This window comes from Quercus robur, chromosome 5 (assembly GCF_932294415.1).
Source record: "Quercus robur chromosome 5, dhQueRobu3.1, whole genome shotgun sequence".
Classification (NCBI taxonomy): Eukaryota; Viridiplantae; Streptophyta; class Magnoliopsida; order Fagales; family Fagaceae; genus Quercus; species Quercus robur.
In genome coordinates this window covers 73,572,418-73,592,161 of record NC_065538.1, presented here as the reverse complement: position 1 = coordinate 73,592,161, position 19,744 = coordinate 73,572,418, and the positions used below count along the sequence as shown (strand labels likewise).

At 33.9% G+C, this 19,744-nt stretch overlaps 1 protein-coding gene across 1 annotated transcript; it reads right to left on the bottom strand.

Moving 5' to 3' along the window:
* Positions 1-719: 719 nt before the first annotated feature.
* LOC126727016 (ankyrin repeat-containing protein NPR4-like) lies at positions 720-9,606 on the bottom strand. Its single transcript, XM_050432467.1, has 2 exons — positions 9,088-9,606; positions 720-1,541 (listed from the first exon to the last, which is right to left on the bottom strand). The coding sequence occupies exons 1-2, from the start codon at positions 9,592-9,594 to the stop codon at positions 879-881; spliced, it is 1,170 nt and encodes a 389-aa protein (XP_050288424.1). The 5' UTR covers positions 9,595-9,606; the 3' UTR covers positions 720-878.
* Positions 9,607-19,744: the final 10,138 nt, after the last annotated feature.

Genomic DNA, 19,744 nt, shown 5'->3' with positions numbered 1-19,744 from the left:
GTGTGGAAGAGATTGTTTAACATGATGAGCATATAACTTTTTTTTTTTTTTTAATTTCACTATAATTAATTTTTGTTTTGGTTTTTTACAAATATCAATATTCGAATCTATATTTAGCACCCACAAGATATTTGAATAATATTCATGAAAAATAAAATCTATAACGTAGCATGTTATAAATATCAACAGCATATTTCTTCGCAAGATTGCTATAATCTAGTAATATTAAATCTACATCATGAAAAAGAATCCTCACCTCAACTTAATCTTGCAACTTTGGTTGAACTAATTTTTTTTTTTTTTTTTTAACTTTATATCCTTTTTCTACCTTAGGACTCCTTTAATATTAAATTTTTACAACTATCCACTCATGTTTAAGGAGATCCTATTTAGATCAAAGAGGCTATTAGTGTATTAAAATGTAACTCTAAATAAAGGTTTAAAAAAAAAAATCTCAAGTAGTTTATATGCTCTTTTAGTGCATAACACAATTCAAAAGTAGCTGAAAATGTCATTATAAGACAATTGATAAGTTAGAAGAGAATTATGTTTTTATTTTACTTGATACATAATTTATATGGTCTAGACTAAAGTGATTATCAATTTATTATTTCTTAATAAAATTATTATAAAATTTTATAGTCGAAACAATGCATATGGGAATGATACTAGTTATTAATATAATTAGCTTCCTAAAAATGTCTTTTCGGTCCCGTCACTGGCTAGAAAGAAGTTCCTTTATTACTCATAAAAGCACGCACAGGGATGAGAAATATCTAATTTCTCATTGCCTTATTACATAAAAATAAATCATGGCAATACAGTAATATAGATAAGATTTTTGACATTTAGTTCATGATGGAAAAAGGAAGAGGAGGTTAAGCCCATTTTCGCTTAATGGTTGTCAGCAAGTAACGAGGAGTGAATTTCTGGGGAAGTACCGTCTTCAATATTTTCTTGGTAAGGGCTCGCAAAGTACTGGAGAATGCTTTGTACAATGGGAATTGCATAAGCGCAAACACACAGACAGGAAGGAACGCAGCAGTATAAATCACAGTCGTAGTCCAAGATGTCTTCTTAAAATGAATAATGAGCAAAATAGTAGCCGCGAAACTAAGCATGGTTGTTGTGACAGAGAAGAAGAGCAACGTGAACCCTAATGTCAGCTTCCGCGGAAGTGATATACGGAAATTTTCATACTCAAATGGAGAAGAGAGAATGGAGAGGAACATGACAACGGAAGTCAAAGAGCTCGCAAGGGAGAGAACGTCCATGATAGTGAAGAACAGGAAGAATGGAGAGTGAAGGAAAACTGGATGGCCTGTGTCGTCGTTACCCCCTGGGACAGTGTAGGCAGCCGCGAAAACTACAGTGGCAACGAGGACCGCGACTGCAGAGCATGATTGAGAGGTCTCCTTTATCCACTTTTGCGCGTTCTCGAGAAGTTTAGAGTGTTTCTCTTTGAATAACTCTTCTGCTGTCATTTGATTAGTTCTGTCGTGGTGCATGACATAATGGTCAGGAATTATTTTCTGCACACGCTACATTCATGAAATAAACCAATCACATGGTCAGAACGATCTTCATTCATATTTTTAACACTAAGGGTTTATTTGGATGCAATTTATTTTGTTGAAAATTAAAAATTGAAAATTGAGAACACTGTAACAAAATAATTTTTAAATATGTAAATAATGTCGTAGGACTCATTTTTAATATTTTTTTTTCTGAATAAAGTGATTGTGGGTCCCATGAACATTACATAAATAGTGTATAAATAGTAACTTTGTCCCCTAAAAAGTGTGCAGTAGAAGGAAAAAAAAAAAAATAGAGAAAAACGTAAACACAGAAACGCCGGATCCAAACACTCACTAAATTTCACTTTTGGAGTTTTTTTTTTTTTTTTTTTTGACAATTAAGCTTAAAAGCTTTCATTTTAATTATTATTTTTTTTCGTCAAAGAGATAGAAGTATATTAAAAGAAGAAAAGTGAAACAGTATACAGAAAGAGACTTGGCTGAGGATCTGTAATACAAAAAGCCATGCAAAACCACGCATCGTGGCCTACCATTCCCACGAAACCAAACAAAAAACAGTAAAAGAAAGTATAAACTAAACAAGCCACTAAGAGGGTCCACAGCAAGTTCCTTATAATCAGCCAAGGGTCTTAACAAGAAAAACTTAATAACTTAATTTTGAGTCCGCTTTCAAAATAGTTATTTCGTTCACTACCATAAGTGATCTTGCTAATGGTGCTAAATAGTTACCCGAGGCATGCCTAGTCATGTAATACCTCACCCAACCATATCCACATGTCAAATGCTGTCACATCATAAAACAAAGAAATTTTCTAAGAATACAATAAAATTTCACAACGTTCATATAAAAAAAAAAAAAAAATTCACAACAAATTGAGGTTTCAATCCACATATATCAAAATAAAATAAAACAAAATAAAAAGAAGATTATATCAGGACTTATCACAACTTAAAACAAAAGTGCTGTGAAAAAAATTTGTGAGTTTCTGTTGTGCATTTAGACTTTCTCTAAAACAAAATTAGGGTTTTAAATATTTTTTTAAAAATTAAATAAAAATTTCCCCACTTTTTTCTCTGCAATTCTCACGCGTCTTTATCACCATCTCAATATCTCATCCTCAAAAGCTGGGAGGACTAGAAATCTAATGACATGCGTGCATAATTAAGCTCGTTCTCTCTCCCATGGATTTACCCATCTAAGCCCATTCGCTAGAATTTGCAGCCACTTTAAATCAAGTTCCAAATAACAAGTTCGTTCGAACTTAAGTTAAAGCACACAAGACTGTAGGAGTTGGGGGCCAACGCTCCTTGTGACATAACTCATTAGCTTATTTAGGGATGGGCCAGACTTCAAACTTTTTTATTTTTTTTATTTTTTTAATCAGACTATTTTTTTTTTTTTTTTGAGAAATAATTATAACATGCTGCTAACCCCGCAGCTCGAATCCTTTCCCCCTTAGACCCCCAAGCACTTTGTACATGGGAAGGTGCCAATTCAGCTACAAAACCTTTGGCAGACTATCTTATAAAAATTAATGTTTCTAATAGTACTTTTTGTTATTTATTTAACTAGTCTCTAACCCGTGCGATGCACGAGAAAATTATTGACTATGAAAAAAAACTAACAATGAATGAAGAATTTAAATTATCGTTTATGTAATGTTGTTGACAGTGCTAAATAGCCTTAAAAATCTGAGAGAAACCCATGGAATAGATTTGAAATTTGTTCACAAAGAAAGAAAGCCTTACGTGAAAAAATATATTAAATTAGTATAAATAAAAAAATTAACTAAAATAGTCCAATTTAAAAGGTTTCAAAATAATAATAGTCCAATTCAAAATATAAATAAATATATTAAATTAGTACAAATAGAAAAATTAATTAAAATAGACCAATTTAATATAGAGACATATATTTCTTTATATATTATTGGTCAAAATTCATATAATTTTTTAAAGATGTTTTAACTAATATATCAATACCAGACCCAAATCTTTACCCAAAAATAATAATAACAACTATATTTTCTAGAATATTACAATTATAATATGAACCTAAAAATAATGAAAAGAAAAATGAAAAAGAAGAAGAATAGGTTGACAAAAAATAGAAGAGAGAAACATGACATGCATATTACATGGTAGAATGGAGGATCTCAAAATTGAAATGAAATGTGGTTTGGTGTTTTGGTAAAGAAAGAGGTTTCAAGATTTTGAGTTGATTTAAATAGACCAAAAGCTACGCTTAAACCCAAACCCAACTAAAAGTTAAGCTTAAGCCCAAATCCAAAACAAAATTTTTCCTGCCAATTTCATCCTGTATTCCCTCCCCCGTACTTGCCAATTGTCACATCAACTTCTCATCAAAGCCAAACAATCTTTATTTTATTTACATTTTCTTCTCTCTCTCCAAAGTCCCACCGCACATTCATTCACTCTTTATTTTTACTTCTTCCTTTTGTTTGTTTCCTTCTTCCTTCTGCAGCATCGTAACTCCCACCAGTTGTTATCATCTTCGATTTGTTCTTCTCAGTTCTCAAGCCTACATTTCCTGTTGCAAATCCAGGTTCATAGTTTCCTTTTTATCAATTTTTTCTTTTATTTTTCTCTCCCATCTCCTTTCTTCCCCAAGATTTCACTCTCAAGGTATGAAAAATTTTCAGTATTCACATTTTGGCCTGGCCGGAATGGAACTATATTCAAAACATTGGTCCACGCCGTGTCGGAGCCATGTCAGAGAAGTGGAAAAAAGAAAAGAAAAGACACCGCTCGGACACATCGACGTCTGTTCTGAGGGAGCATTCTTCTTCCTCTGCTTCTTCAGGACATCGATCTCTGTTTTGAGGAAGAAGATGTCTGTTGGTTTGTGGGTATGGTAGGTTTTGATTGAGAAATCTGTAGGTATGGTGTCTTTAGATGCTTTGCTATTGGTTTGCCATGGGTCTAATCGTTGGGGGAGCTGGTAGGGAGGAGCATAGAGGAGCGTTAGGTTTGCGGAGCTGGTAGAGGGAGAGAAGGCAGGATGTGAAATTTGGAGAAAGAGAAGGCAGAGCATCGGGGTCGGGTTTTAGAAAAGTTTTATTATGGTTTTTTTTTTTTTTTTAATAATATTGTGCTGATGTGGAAAATTGTGAGAGTTTCAAAAGTTTCGGTTTTATATGTATATATAGATTAATTTTCAGATGTTTCATCAATTTCAAACCTTATAGTTCTATTGATTGATAATTAAAAAGAATATGTAAACAAAAAGAAGATAAGAAAAGCCCATATATATATATATATATATAGAAAAATTAGGCTACTAAAAAAAAACTTACAAACTCATGTATTAAAGCATATGATGAGGTCCACTTCAACACATAATAAACAAATGTTAATTACTTTTTTTATGAATGATGACACGTCAATTTATCATATTTATCTACTAAAATTTATAGCTCACTCTAAATATATATTGAAGACAAAACTTAGATATAATTTTCTTTTTCAAAATTTTTTTTGGTTGGGTTCTATGGGCCAATTTGTAGATTTTTAGGGAGAGGTGGGCCAAGAGTAATTATCTTGGACCTAAATATTAAAAAATGCAGAATATATATACTACTATGTTTTTTTTGTACATGAACAGCTCCGTCCCTGAGCTTGTTTCTTCCCAAATCTTAATGTTACAAGCCACTAGTATATATTACTAACGGATATTTGATAGTCTTTTGAATTTATTGTTTATGTACAGACTAGTAGGTATAATAAGAGAGTAAGAGCCCATTTTGCGGAAACACTATACCCAGCTTCCCTCTCATCTCTTTGAAAAAGGTCCAAACTAGAAGTAGTCCAATTGCTTCAGTACACATGTCCAGTGCGTAAAGGAAAATAAGAAAAAGGCAATCACTCTCTCAAAGTAAACTCTAACTTGCCCAAAATCTTGTTGAATTTAATTTGCTGAGTTTTGAGGAAAGAAATGAGGTGGAAATTTGGAGAGGGAATTATAGATAAGAATGGAGAAGAAGAAAAAGAAAAAAGAAAATAGAGAAATGGTTAATTGTATTTTATTGTATTATCTTTATTTTTTTTTTAAGTAAAAAAGCTGATTTGTTGGCTTAGTTGACATTTTTAATGGAAGTTAGAGTAATAGATTTTGGTGGAATGACCAATTGGAAAAAGGACTCAAACTTAGGGATCTCAAATTAAAAATTTTAAATTTAAAGGACCAAAATGAATACAACCCAACATAAAGAGACAAAATTAAAATTTAGTTTTTTTTTTTTTTCAATAATTAATAAGAAGTTGAATAAAGAAATTTCACAATGAAAACTATTGATTTTTTCTTTAGTAAAAAGCAAGTGTTTTCTAGTTATTTGTTATGACGGGAATGATGGACAATTTTCATAAAGTTCCACAAATTCGGTTCAGAAAAAAAAAAAAAAATTTTTTTTTTTTTGAGGGAAGAATAAAAAAGGTTTAATTAATAAGCAATAAGAATAGGATACGCTAGAATTAAAGGGTGAAAGCAAAGAATAATCTCTTAATATTATAGAATCATGCCACCTAAAGTGAATTAACTCATTAGAAGAAAAACCCTTTCCTTTCAAATGTCTAGTCGGATCGAGAGCAATCACAAGGAAGAGCGAGATATGGAGTTAGAAGTCGAGAGATTGTCAAGCTTGGCCAAATAAAAAATGATAGACAAAGGCTACTAATAAGAATCTCTCTCACTCTTTTTTAAATATTTTTTTAATCAGAGCCCATTGGCAGTAGCAATAAAAAGGCTAAAACAATACCAGCCCAAAAACAATCATAATCCAGCCCACAACAGGTGAAAAAAAGAAAAAAGCAACACAAAAAATTTCCTAATACTTTTCATAACAGTTGAGTTACCAAATTTTTATTGGTTCTTATCTATAGTCACTATTAATATTACTTTTTTACTTATCACAAATAATATACCTACTAAATCAACTAGGTGTGAAATTTTTTGCATCTATAAACTTTCTCAAGAAAAAATTGGACAAAATATTTGAAATTGGCAAAATATTGTTAATGACAAAACACATTAAACTCTTGAGGTTGGAAGGGAACAATTTATAAATATTAGGAAAATATTTGGATTTATCTTTATTTTCTTTTAATTTTTTTCTTCAAAAGAAAATCTAGATGTTGAATATTTGGATTCCACTTTCTTTCTCCAAAATGAAGCCGGATGTTGAACATCTGGATTCCAATTTTTGTTAATTCTTTTCACCCAAAGCAAATCAACATTTGAATTTCATTATTTGTTTTCCTATACAAATATGGATGTTGAAGATTTTGATTCACGTTTGAAGGAATTTTCTCTTTAATTTTTTTTTTTTTTTAAAACCTGGATTTCAAATCAATAGATCTTGAAGATCCAGATTCCACACATCAATAGTTCGTTCCCTTCAAGCCTCTAAAACTTAATTTATTATACAATCAACAATATTTTGTCAACTATCCCTAAGATATAGAGCATATATGTATGTCATAAATAAGGTCCAAATATCCAAATTAGGCCTTATATCTAAGAGTAATATTATGTCCACAATATTTTTAGGCGAAAATATCACTTTGGTCCCTACATTTTGGGGTTACAATAAATTTGGTTCCTACATTTTTGTAGCAATCAATTTGGTCCCGGTTATTTTCAACTTGTAATAAATTTGGTCCATGCCGTTAACTTACTAACGGAAAATGCCTACGTGGCAAATGGTGTGAACAGTTGGCATACTTGACGCTAATGTGATATTAAAATAGTAAAAAAAATGCCCTATTAGCACTCACAATATTTCTATTCGTTCCCTCACAACTTTCGTTCCATTCCATGAAACCCAAAACCATAGCCACAAAGCCAAAAACCCAAACTCACAATATCTCCACTCACTTTCTTAACGCTACTGCAAAACTGTTCATCAACTTCAGTTCATTATCGAAAATTTCATAAACAAAAGAACGAAAAAAAAAAAAATCCCTTCAATATTTTCTATCGCTTTCCTTTTCGTGTTCCTAACTTTGTCCCTGGAATCATTTACATATTGAGAAAAAATCCTTTTGGAAAATTTTTGTTGGATTTTGTTTTTTCATCAGTTTCGTGAGAAAATCTCAAAGGTTTTATGTATTTGAACTATTTTTGCTGAATTTCAGAGGGGTTTTGTGGATGATTGAGATTTGAATAGGTTCTATATCTAGGTTCACGTTCAAAATCATCTGGGTTCATGTTTTTAGTCTTTGGTTTTTAATTTTATTTCTTTATTTCTTTTTCTTTTTTCATTCCAATTGATAAATTAATTTTTGTTTATTCAAATGTTGATGGAGCATTTTTTATTATTATTTTAATGCCACGTCAGCATCAAGTATACCAATTGTTCACATCATTTGGCACTTTTTATTAGTGAGTTAACAGCAGGGACCAAATTGATTGCTACAAAAATGTAGAGACCAAATTGACTATGACTCCAAAATGTAAGGACCCAAATGGTGTTTTTGCCATATTTTTACAACAAATCCTAAGTGTTAGGTTCTTATTGGTTGTTATGAATGAGTAAAAATTTAATTTATCTTGTGAATTCAAATTAAAACCAATAATAACTTATTATTTATAATTTCTTGTGAAAATACTGTAGACGTAGCACTTCTTAATATCTATAGATACCGAAGAAGATTATATCTAAATTCTAAAGATACTGAAAAAAGTGAATAAGGCAAATGGAATCTTCAAGGAAAACAAGTGAACACACACCAACAGCGAATAAAAAAAAAGACTCCACAAACACCAAAAGCAATCAACCACTTCATCTAAGGAACATAAAAATATTTTTTGTTATAAGTTTTGAGCTATTGGCAGTCTACTGTAGCTCAGGTGCCAAAACTTTTAGGAATAGCAACATTGTTGAAGTGTGTTTTTTGTGGAATGAGTTGCTAAAATTTGTATTTTTAGCTTTAAGAGCTTTATTGTGAATATGCTGTAACTATCAAGTGTTTGTATATATAGTCATAAGGCCAACAAATTGGAAACTATTGGTGTGCATCCAATTCACCAATTTGATGAATCCAACCAACCCAACATCTTGTGTTAGCTTTTGTCGGTGGGTTTATATTTTATTTTAAGCCTTAGGTTGGGTCGGATAAGGGTTGATAGTTTTTCCTGCCAATCTGACTCAATCAAGCCCACCATAATATTAGTTTATTTTATTTTACTTTTTTTAATTTTAACTTATTTCGGTATCTCGAAAATTAGTTTTAATGAATTTAAAATTTTAGAATATAATAAGGCATAATATGTAAAATTTAATAATTTATTAAAAAAAAAGGTGTTTTAATAGTTAATGAAAATTTCTTTTTTATAAGACATGAAATATATAAACACAAATGCTAAATCCACCAATCCAACCCTACCCCTTTCTACACATATAAAAGTAACAGATCGGGTCGGTTTAGGAATTTTCTAAGTTTAATGTTTCCAAAAAAGCTAAATTTACTACTTCTGCTCCTTGAAATTATTATTATTATTTAGGGTGGAGCGGTGAATAGAGATGCTTACCTTGAACCATTTCAACTCCGCCTGCAATTGGAAAGCAGGACCAGGTTGGGGTCCTCGATCATAGTTCTTCATGTCGGCAACATGATGCAATATAGTGTAGCCTTTCTTATCAATCCGTGAAGCCAGCCTACGAGTCATTGTTTTCATCTTCTTAATGCGCTGGAAGATTTCTATTTTGCGGTAGCTAATGGCCACATGTAATATGTTTTCCTCGTCCCTACTGACGTGCTCAATTCCCTGAGGTTTCACCAGAATCACGCTGTCAACTATTTCTACTATTCCTTTGCTGGCTGCGATAAGCAATGGGGTGTAAGATATCTGATCGGTTTGTTCCTCGGTTTGCTCCTCCTCGGTTTGTTCCTCCTTGGTTTGTCCCTCATCCAAACTTGGACTCCCTACGTGAATCGCAATGTTTCCTGTTGTAGAATTGTGAAGCTGAATCCATGTAGTATCCACCTCTGCTAGAGTCTTGGTGAGTTTTAAAGCCAATGTATGCTTTACCTTCATCCGCCAGAGTTTACTGATAGCGGGACATGCTATACAAGATATATTATGCATGAGAGAGATCACTAAGTATCTTATATAGTTGTAAAAGAGGAAGCTTTGATACCAATATGTTGAGAATAGCAGAAGTGTAAATATCTAAGGTTGCATCGATCCTTCATCCTTGACAGACTACTTCATCAAACATAAGTTTGCTCACCCTTCTTCTTTTTTTGTCAATTATGTGATTAGTTTGCCTAAAGTTTGGCATTTTAGGTTAGGTCATCCTTTAATAAATAAGTTGAGATCTTTACAAGATACCCTATGTGTTCATTTCAATTCATGTACTGATGTTTGCCACATCTGTCCATTGGTAAAGTAAAAAAGATTGCCTTTCTCATTTAATAATAATTTATGTGCTTCTCCTTTTGATCTTGTGCATGTTGATATCTAGGGGTCTTATTCTATTCCAACACATGAAGGTTTTAGATATTTCTTGTCCATTGTTGATGATGCTACTAGAAGTACTTAGGTTTATCTGTTGAAAGCAAAATTTGATGTTAGAAGCATTCTCATTTCCTTTTACAAAATGATTCAAACTCAATTTAAGACTAACATCAAGTCTATTAGGTCAGATAATGGACAAGAATTTGCTATTGTTGATTTTTATAATGCTCATGGTATAATCCATCAAAAGAGCTGTGTTTACACTCCTTAACAGAACTCTATGGTGGATAGGAAACATCAGCACCTTTTGTCTATTGCAAGAGCTTTAAAACTTCAATCTAATGTGTATTCATGTTATTGGGGAGATTGCATTCTTATTGTAGACCATATTATCAATAGGTTGCCTTCTCTAGTATTGCAAAATAAAACCCCTTTTGAACTTTTTTTCCATTCTAAGCCTTCCTATAGTCATTTGAGAGTGTTTGGATGCTTGTGTTATGTATCAACCATATCTGTTCATGGAGATAAATTTCAACCAAGAGCTCAACCTTGTGTTCTCCATGGTTATCCTCCTGCCACTAAAGGGTACAAACTCCTTAATCTCAACTCTGGAAAAGTCCTTATTTCTAGGGATGTTGTTTTCCATGAACATATTTTTCCCTTCATTTCTTCTGATCTTGTGTGTCCATCTGTCTCTTAAAATTCTTCTCATTCTAATCCTAATCTTACTACCACTCTTATTTCTCCATCCCATAACTCTCCAATTTATCATGAAAATTTCTTTCATGATCAACATTTTGCTCTTGATGTAGACTCAGATTCTGATGATGATGCTGATAGCTCACCTGAATCTGCTTTACCTTAGGAAATTCACTCTAGTGACTTAGATCAATCCACTTCTGGGACAGCTGAGATTGCTTCTATTCCTGCATCTCATGTTGATTCCCAAGCCACTCCTCATGTTGATTCCCAAGCCATTCCTTCTGTTAATCCATCTAGTGCTTCAACTGATGTTCAATCTATCACTCAAGTTGTTCCCTTTGATGTGCATCATGTTCCACAGGCTATTGCTTAGGCTGATGCACCACCATAGGTTCTTAGAATGTCTACTAGGGTTTCACACAAACCTTCATACTTGCAGTCTTATCATTGCAATCAAGTCACTGGTTCATCTGCACATGCTATTCCATCAATTCCTAAGAAAGGTACTGCTTATCCTCTCCATAATTTTCTGTCTTACTCTCACCTTTCCCTACATCATAAACACTTTTGCAATTCCATTTCTTCTGATGTGGAACCTACTTCCTATGCCCAAGATGTTAAAGACCCTAAATGGAGAAATGCTATGGCAACTGAAGTTGCTTCTTTGGAAGCAAACAATACTTGGTCCCTTACTTCCTTACCTACTCACAAGAAACCTATAGGCTGCAAGTGGGTCTATAAAAATTAAACATAGGGCTGATGGCTCTATAGAAGGGTATAAGAATAGGTTGGTTGCTAAAGGCACCTGGGGAGAGGGGCTGGACTATACAGAAACTTTTTCACCAGTTGTCAAGATGGTTTTTGTTAAAACTTTTCTTGCAGTGGCTACTATGAGAGGGTGGGAACTTATCTCAACTTGATGTGAACAATACTTTTTTGCATGGGGATCTTGAGGAAGATGTTTACATGGTTTTGCCATTAGGCTTTCACAGCAAGGGGGAGGTTGTTTGCAAGCTTCTAGACCGTGGTTTTCAAAGTTTTCTCAAGCTTTGATTCAGTTGGGTTTTCATCAATCCAAGGCAAATTACTCATTGTTTGTAAGGAATAATTCTAAAGTTTTTGTGGCATTACTTGTTTATGTAGATGATGTACTTATAGTGACAATGTGCAAGCTGTGGTAGATCTCAAAGTGTTGCTAGATCGGCAATTCAAGCTTAAGGATTTAGGGGATTTGAAGTTCTTTCTAGGCTTGGAAGTGGCAAGGTCTAAGGAAGGGATAAATCTTTGTCAAAGAAAGTATGCTCTTGAGCTTTTGGATGATGCAGGTATGTTGGGTTGCAAGCCAGCAAAAATGCCTATTGATCATAATCTAAAGCTAAACAAATATGAAGGAAAGGAATTGAATAATCCTAACACATATAGAAGATTGATTGGAAGATTACTCTATTTGGCCATTACAAGACCAGATATCACCTTTGCTATTCATAGGCTAAGTCAATTCATGGCTAAGCCTAGATTACCACATTTACAAGCTGCAAATAGAATCTTACAGTACATCAAAGGCACTCCCGGTTAGGGTTTATTGTTCTCAAGTCAGTTAGAGCTCCACATTAAAGCCTTTGCTGATACAAATTGGGCTACATGCCCTGATACTCAAAGATCAACCACAAGATATTGTGTTTTTCTTAGGAATTCTTTAGTTTCCTAGAAATCCAAGAAGCAATAGACTGTGTCCTGGTCTTCTGTAGAATCAAAATATGGGGCAATGGTTGTGGCAGTATGTGAGATTGTATGGTTGTTAAGCTTTCTCAAACATATTCAACTGCCTTATCCTAAAGCAGCTTTGCTCTTCAATAACAGTCAAGCAGCAGTGCATATTGGGGCTAATCCTGTTTTCCATGAGAGGACAAAACACATTGAGATAGATTGTCATATTTTCGAGGATTAAGTACAGGCCAAAGTGATAAGGTTATTGCATGTTAGAACTAAGTCTCAAGTGGAAGATCTTTTAACAAAGGCATTAGGGTCACAATAATTTTCTTCTCTACTGGGCAAGATGAACATGGTGAATATACATTCCCCTCTTCCTCTTGAGGGGGAGAATCAAAAGGGCCAGGTTGATGAAAGTAAGTTTGAGTAGTTGAAGTCAAGTTAGTAAGAAATTTGAGATCAAACCTGGACTAAAGCTGCAGAAATAGAGCATTGGAAGGAAGACTGCTATTAGCTTCTACATAAATGACTGTAGTTTTTAGACTTACTGCTTGCTGTGCTACTTGTAATTTAGGATGGTGTTTTAGTTAGCTTTATATTAGTTATGGACACGTGTAGTTTTGTGATTGGTGTATTGTTCATAACCGATTTTGGAGGGAAGATCCAAATAGATAGGAAAGTTAGTTAGGCAGTTAGTAGCTTATTCCTTTGTATATATAGATTAGCTTGTAAAATTAAAAGGTTACTGCAATTATTCATTGATCAAAACTCTTATAATATATACTATTCAAACACGAAAGGAAAATAAGATCATACCTTTTGCTATGACCTTCCACATGGCATGATACATGTCCTTCCACAAGGCACAATATTTTCTAGAAATTGCTGTATTTGCATTAGAAAAAAGAAAAAAGAAAAAAAGAAGAGAGTATTAATTAGAAGCATATCTCTAATAGGATAAAAAAATGAGGAATATAAGCACAAATATTTGAGGGAATGGCATAATTAATAACTCAAAGTATATGAAGAAAGATAAAGCCTAGAAATGGTAATCAATTTTTTTGGGCCTAAATCAAGGTATGTTTGTTTGGAGGGATTTTAGGGAGGATGGAAAATTGATAAGAAAAAAGTGGAGAGAAAGCATTTTTAGTGAGTGTTTGGTTGGAAGGGAGGAGGAAAAAAGAAGTAGTGGAGCTCGGGTGTTTTCTCCGCAGGCCCACCAAAATGTTTTATCCCTAGATTAGGGAGAAAATTAGAGAGAAAAAGAGAGGCTGTGTTTTGGACACAGTTGTCCCTCCCAAACATTACTTTTTAGACTTTTTTTTTTCTTTGCTAATCCATTCTTCGTTTTTGTGTTTTATTTATTTTTCTTCTTATTTGATTTTTCTTTTGCATTGATCCTTTATTTGTTTATTTTTTCTTTTGTTGGGGGGGTGGGGGGGAGGTTGATAAATGCTTCTCTTTTTGTCTTTTTTGGTTTGGTTGGGATTTTTTCTCTCTCTTTTTCCTTCTTGTTTAACTAGGCATTGTTGTTGTTGTTTTTTTTTTTTTTTTAAGATTTTTTTTCTTTTGTACTGGGCATGCTTTTTCTTTTTGGGTGATTGCCCTTCTTTTTGTTGTTAACTCTTTTATTTTTATTTTTTATTAAATTGGACATAATTTTTTAATAAGGGTCATATAAGTAAATCTATACAAACTTTATTTTTTATCCTCCCATTTTTCTTCTCAACCAAAATTTTTTTTTCCACTCCACTACTTTTCCACCCCTCCAATCAAATACAAACAAGGGAAACTAAAATCTCTTCTATCCTCCCACTTTTCCACCTCTCTCCATTTTCTATCCTCCCACTTTTCCATTCGGCTAACCAAAAATGTGGATGACAATTCCATTTTGGTGGTTATCAAATGCATAAAATTTTATAATTGTAGAGAGAATTAGATGTCCAAGTAAAATGAGAGTCCTTGTATTTATAAAAAATAACATATCCCATACGAATGGAAATTTCCATTGGTGAGTATATATATATATATATATATCTCTTATTTAGGAGTGTGTATGGATTGGGTTGGGTCAGGTTGGAGGCTTTTTCAATCCAACCCAACCTAACCTTGTCAGGTTCAGTAATTCTCAACCCAACATGGGTTGGATTGGGTTGATGGGTTGTGCACGCATATTTTATACCTTGTAAGAAAATGAGTTTTCATCAATTATATAAAAAAAAAAAAAAAATCAATAAATTATTACAATTCATATAATATGCTTAAATTATAGTATTTCAAATTTCTAAGTTATTCAAAACTAATTCTCAAAATATCAAAATCAATTAAAAAAATGTGATAAAAGAAATTTTATACATATGGGGGGTTGGATTAGGTCAGATGTGTTGAAAAAACTATCGACGTGAATTTTGTCCGACTCAAGGTTTAAATAATATTCTAACCCAACCCAACCCACCAATCCACAAAAAACCAACTCAAGATGTAGGGTAGGGTTGGGTCAATTTTGTCGGGTTAGTGAGTTTGATGCACACCCTTAATCTTATCCAAAGCCCAAAGGATGTGTATCTCCACATAAACTACACCTATGAATGTTGGGGAGAGAACACCATGTAAAGACTCCGATTGAGAGGTTAATATAACTTATAAGGACATCACTTAACTGAAACGCTTTTAGGTTAAGTGTGTTCCTATATATTATATTAACTACTCATTATTCTCATTAGTAATGTGAGACTACACTACTTGACCAACCACACCACTCACAGGAGAATTTTTTAACAAAAAAACAACATAATTTATGAAATAGAGAATTATATTCATGAGGGTGCACCATATTATTGTGTGTTTATCATAATGTATAATAACATGTCCCCATTGACCGCAATATAATCAATGGAGTTCCCTATGGCAGCTAGCATGTATCATTGCCTTATGCTAATTCTTATCTATGAAACCTATATATCGGTGTAGCTAATTTGTCCGCACCCTTCTGTCACTACTCTATACTAATCAAACCCTTCACAATATACTACTTTTATAGTATACACCAGACGACTACTTAACTGACTATTATTCAAGTGAACAACATAGGTATTGAGACATCTCAAGATCTTGTGGTTGGGGACACAACCCACACCCATACCGAAACCTACGACTTAAATCTTACACAACAAACTGTTTGTTGACATACGCTAATTTTTGTGTGTGTACTTGCTTCAAGCTAGCATTCTTGAAGGTTTTGCTTAAAGACCTTATTCACTATACGAGACTAAATATGAACCAATTACGACACAATGCATATTAATTAATGGGATATACATTCATGTGAAAATTAAAACTTTCTTTTGTTAACAATGCTCTTCACCCTTTATTATACCGATCATGTCCCCTTGGCACAAGTAACATAGTGACGTTCATCTAGGCATCCACAAATCCTTCATATGGAATTGAAACATGTAATGCTCACCCTTGGTGTTCACGAGTCTCATCTCAACCTAATCCTAAAAAATTTGAGTTATTTTTTTGTAAAATTGTGATTTTCAATTATGTTGTTGTTGGCTTTAATTTTGTGTCAAATTTGATTGTATTTCTTCAACCATTTCCCTGTATTTTTGTGAGATTCAATGTAATGCGTTAGTGTGTGAAATTGGTGAAGAAACTGTAAAGAACAGAGCAACTCATGACTGACTCGCAAGTGGACAACCTGCAAAAGGTCACATGGGAAGTACATGTTGGAAGCTAAAGAGTCAAGTGCCTGAAGGCATCTCGCAACTTGGCCAACTCGCGTGATGCACTGCTAGCCTATTTGTGTGCTTGCCCTTGGTGCACACACCCTATCACCCTCGACATGTCATACTATTTTTCATGATTTTGTTTCATTTTGTCTATCTAGCATCTACATCATGTCATTTTTCATTGCTTATACTCTTTTAACTTAGATTTTAGAGTGTTTTGCTTTATTTTTGGACTAACTTGCATTTAATCAATTTTGTTGTCATTGTTGTATAGTTTGTTGGTTATTGTTTGTTTATGTAAGTGGCTCCTAGGTAGAAAACCACTGCAAATCAATCTACTAAGCGCCTGCATGTAAGCTATGATGCTTAAAGGTTTAGGAATGGAGATGCTTGCTCCGCATTCACTGACTTCTACAAGGAGGCTATGTTCATTGTAGAGAGAGAAGTCAATCTTGAGTCACTATCTCATACCTTCATTCTAGAAGTGTTTAGGGAGAGAACATGGACTCCCCTTCTTGGCTTTGGGAATGTGTGTGAACCACTAGGTCAAGAGTTCTTCTCGAATGCGGTTGTGAATGCTCGTTAGATGGACTACTGGGTAAAAGGAATAGAGTTCACAGTTTCCCCTGCATCAATCCAAAATTTGCTTCAATCTCGTACAGTAGTTCTAGAGTCATCTCTACCTTATGATGAGAGGAGGACAAGGATTGCAGAAGCAGTAACGGATCTTGGTGGTAAACAAGAACGTTCTAGTATTTAGACCATGCATACAGTTGATTTTACTCTAGAAGTTAGAGCACTTGCATACATCATGATCTTCAACTTGTATCTGGTCAAAAATTTGACAACATTGTCCCAACCAAGAACTTTGTTCCTTCATGATTTATACAAAGGAAAGGACATTGACATTTGTGCACACATCTACCATTTGCTTGCCAATGTGTTAAGAAGAAGAAGGTCCGGATGACTCTACCATTTGCAAGCTTGATCATGAGTATTCTTATTGAAAACAGAGTCAAGTTTCCAACTAGCTGGGTTTTTATGAAGAGGGAAGATCCTACTTCATCAGCAACTATGATTAGGAGTAGATATCGTCTTCTGGGATTTGATAAAGGACCAAAAGGGAAGAAGTCACAAGTTGAGACCTCTACAACTGCAGGTGGTGACACCAATGAGGAGATTGATTAGTTTACACTTGGTCCAGATGACATTCTTCCTTCCCTACCACAGCCACAACCACAAACACAGGCTTAGGCTCCGGATCGACTTGATCAGATTCTTGCTATATTGGACCACATGCAAAGGTCCATTAATGAGCATGCCGACCACTCCAATAGTAGATTACCTATCTCTCCGATTGCTTTAGAGACATGGATCCAGATGAGTAGCAACTTTGGCCATTTCGGTCTGAAAGGGGAAGTAGTTTTAGCTTAAGGGGGAGTAGAAATCTTCCTAGAGCTAGTTTCTTTATTTACATTGCTTTATTTAAGCTTTCAGTACTTTAGTTTAAAACTTGGTTTTCTTTAGTACTTTTGCACTAGGTTTATATAGTCTCTATGATGCATTCAGTTTATTTATTGCCTTCTTGCTTTAGTTCTCTTTATTGCATCATACTTTTGTTGGACATGCAATTAGTTTTTACTATGCACTTAATTGCTTGTGTGTTCGGATGTTCATTTACTTGATATGTTTATTGTAGTCATTTCTTAATGACTATTCTTGTTTGATCAAGTTATGCTCTTATTATAATTCAATTGGTATCTACTTGATCACAATTTACTTGTTCTATATACTTGTCTTGATTTCTACTTGTCTCAATCTTAATGAGCTTATTTGTTGTGTGCAAGTGTTTCAGGCTACAGGTATATCTATTACAAGTTCTTCATAGATTTTAGAGTTAAGTGTGAGTGAGTCTTGCCTTTGTTCCCAAACTCACATTTAAGTCTAGAGTCTGTTTAGGGGTTTTGTCACAGAATAGCCAAAGGTGGAGATTGTAAAGTTGTGATTTTTAATTATGTTATGTTGGCTTTAATTCTGTGTCAAATTTGATTGTATTTCTTCAATCATTTCCCTGTATGTTTGTGGGATTCAACGTAATGGTTTAGTGTGTGAAATTGGTGAAGAATTGTGAAGAATAGAGCAACTCGTGACTTGCTTGCGATTGACTCGCAAGTGGACAACTCGCGAAAGGTCACGTGAGAAGCATATGCTAGAAGCAAAAGAGTCAGCTCGCAACTTCGCCAACTCATGAGATGACCTGCGACTTGCACTACTAGCCTATTTTGTGTGCTTTCCTCATTTCTTTACCCACACTATATAAGCCCATATTACCCACGAAATTGTAAGGAGAATTTCAGAGAGAAAACTGTATAAATCCATTTGAGAGTTAGAGATTGTAACCCTACATTCTCTACACATTTCTCTTAATTTTCCTTTACTCCTACCTCTCTAATTCCATATTCTTTGAGAGGTTTTTATCCCAAACACATACCTCACCCAATCTGAGTGTCGTGAGTTGTTTTGGTGCACATGGGAAGCATTAGATGAAGCCATTCTTTGGTGGATGAAATTGGAGCTAATTTTGGGATTCCAAGAACTAGTGAAGATATGACTCGGTGAAGTTCATTGGGAGCTGGAACTTGGAGGGTTTAAGTACTTTGGTTAGATTAGGCTTAGAGAGTCTTTTAGATATCCTTGTACTCCAACTTTATTCACTAACGAATCATTTTGGCTTAGAGGATTACGTAGAGGTTTTTATACCGAGAACTTTGGTTTTTCTATTCGATAACACATCGTTGTGTTATTTTGTGTTTGCATCTCTTTTCCCTTACTCGTACTTTACATTCAATTGTTAATTACATATGTCCATGTACCAGTAAGTAGTCCCGGTTAATTGTGTTTTGTTTATTCTTATTCCGCACTTAGTTGAGTAAAGTAAAAGCAATTAAGCAGTAAGTTTTAATTTGGGGGTCTAATCAAACTATAGTAGTTTTACTATTGAGTTTTCAAAATGAATATAAGAACAGGGGAGAAATGCATATATGGTGCAAGATGAATGAGAAATGAAGCTCAAACAAAAGACAAAACACCTTAAATACACAATGCTACAAAGCATAAGGTAAAAATGATATGCTAAGGATGATGAAACAAGATATAGACCAAGGCATGGCAAGGGTAGCAAAGGTGCGTACACATAGTGTCTAAGTGCAATGCATGAGATGACATGAAAATGCACATGTGGAGCAAGGTGTGTAAAATATACAACCAACGTAGCAAACATGTTCCTAAAGAGGAAACACGAAAATCCCCAAAGTTTGGTACTAATCGGAGTCAAAACAAGTGAGAAAATGCCTAAGAGGTATTTCATCAAACACCTAGCGACGCTAGCATGCATACATATACCAAGAATGTAATGCAATGCAATGCATGAACATCATTAAAACTACCCTTAATACATGATTAGAATCCCACAAGGGGCCAACATCCAAAGCAAATGCACAAAAGAAACATAGCCCATACAAAAATTAAGTTTTCCAACCCCCATTTAAGAAAATCCCAACTATGAACACAAAACCCCCCAA